Source organism: Zingiber officinale, chromosome 1A (assembly GCF_018446385.1).
Source record: "Zingiber officinale cultivar Zhangliang chromosome 1A, Zo_v1.1, whole genome shotgun sequence".
Classification (NCBI taxonomy): domain Eukaryota; kingdom Viridiplantae; phylum Streptophyta; class Magnoliopsida; order Zingiberales; family Zingiberaceae; genus Zingiber; species Zingiber officinale.
This window is the reverse complement of record NC_055987.1, coordinates 24,181,709-24,182,981: the sequence shown is the minus strand read 5'-3', so window position 1 is coordinate 24,182,981 and position 1,273 is coordinate 24,181,709. Positions and strand designations below refer to the sequence as shown.

Here is a 1,273-nt window from a genome sequence, read left to right as displayed (position 1 = left end):
TGATTTTAACTTATGCGGCTGCTTTGATTTGATTTGGTGAAGAAAAAGTGGAGTTTTCTACTGAGATTTGATGGGTTCTCTGTCTATGATGGAGCGAGAGCTGATTTCGTCTCGAGTTTGATGGTATTTGTTTAGCGTTTAGTCTGGCGATTGTTGAGTTGCTTTTCTTTTTGTATCTGGAAGACGAGATCGATTATTTCTCATCTAGTGGCGATGCTACTTATTTTGAGACATTTAATTATGTCTTTAACCGTGTGTTTGATGTCTGCTGTGTAGAACACCTAAGGAAATGGTGAAGGTTGTTGCTGTCTTGGGTAACAGTGAGGGTGTTAAGGGCACAATTTACTTCGTCCAGGAAGGAGATGGTGAGAAATCTCTTGAAATACTACTTGTGGAATGCTAAATTCCTTTCAGATCTAGGGTTTCAACTTCAATCATTTTGATTTTTCTGTGAATTTGTGATCCGATCTGATTTTGGGATGTAAATCTCTGTGATAAGTCCAACCACCGTCACCGGATCCATCACTGGCCTCAAGCCTGGGCTTCATGGCTTCCATGTGCATGCTCTTGGAGACACCACCAATGGATGCATGTCAACTGGTAAAATTATTTACCTTTTCCTTCATGGCAATCTACTGAGTTGCAAGTTTTTTATTGAAAGAATTAAATTACTGATTATGTACTCATGCTCTTGTATACTGCAGGGCCTCATTTTAATCCTGAAATCCTGCTGGAAAGGAACATGGTGCTCCTGAAGATGAAAACTGACATGCTGGTGATCTAGGCAATGCCACTGCTGGCGAGGATGGTAAGTTGCTTTATCATCAGCTCATGATGTTACTTTTGTTATCTATTTTTACCCATATTTACTATAACGCTTTTTCTCGTAACAAAAAAAAAAAAATCAAACTATGGCTTGATCAACATTTTTTACTGCTTCTCAGGATACTGATTGGTTGCAAGTTTAGTGGTACTATTCCTGTTGAACTAGGCAATCTATCCCAGCTCCAGACCTTGTTAGGATGTAATTTCCACTGTCTTACTATTTTTGCTAGCTGAGGAACAGGAGTCTAATGATTCAAACCTGTGTCACAGATCATTAAATGCAAACCATTTTACTGGTAGAATACCTGCATCCCTGGGTAGGCTTGCCTACCTCGTATGGCTAGACCTGGCAAACAATCACCTCAGTTTTCCATGCATGATCAAATAAAAAACTTACGCGGTGAAGAATTAACGATGATGAAATATGTTCTTATCAGACGCTTGAACA

The 1,273-nt window shown here is 39.4% G+C and overlaps 1 protein-coding gene across 1 annotated transcript; it reads left to right on the top strand.

The window, feature by feature from the left end:
• Positions 1–289: 289 nt before the first annotated feature.
• Positions 290–808, top strand: LOC121996966 (superoxide dismutase [Cu-Zn]-like). Its single transcript, XM_042551155.1, has 3 exons — positions 290–365; positions 499–600; positions 705–808. The coding sequence occupies exons 1-3, from the start codon at positions 290–292 to the stop codon at positions 782–784; spliced, it is 258 nt and encodes an 85-aa protein (XP_042407089.1). The 3' UTR covers positions 785–808.
• The last annotated feature ends 465 nt before the right edge of the window (positions 809–1,273 follow it).

Bases quoted from the DNA above. Each gene is read 5' to 3' on its own strand.
- LOC121996966 (XM_042551155.1), top strand. From the start codon at position 290: ATGGTGAAGGTTGTTGCTGTCTTGGGTAACAGTGAGGGTGTTAAGGGC. The intron at 366-498 runs GTGAGAAATCTC...TCTCTGTGATAA, and splicing joins CTTCGTCCAGGAAGGAGATG to GTCCAACCACCGTCACCGGA. The intron at 601-704 runs GTAAAATTATTT...TGTATACTGCAG, and splicing joins CAATGGATGCATGTCAACTG to GGCCTCATTTTAATCCTGAA.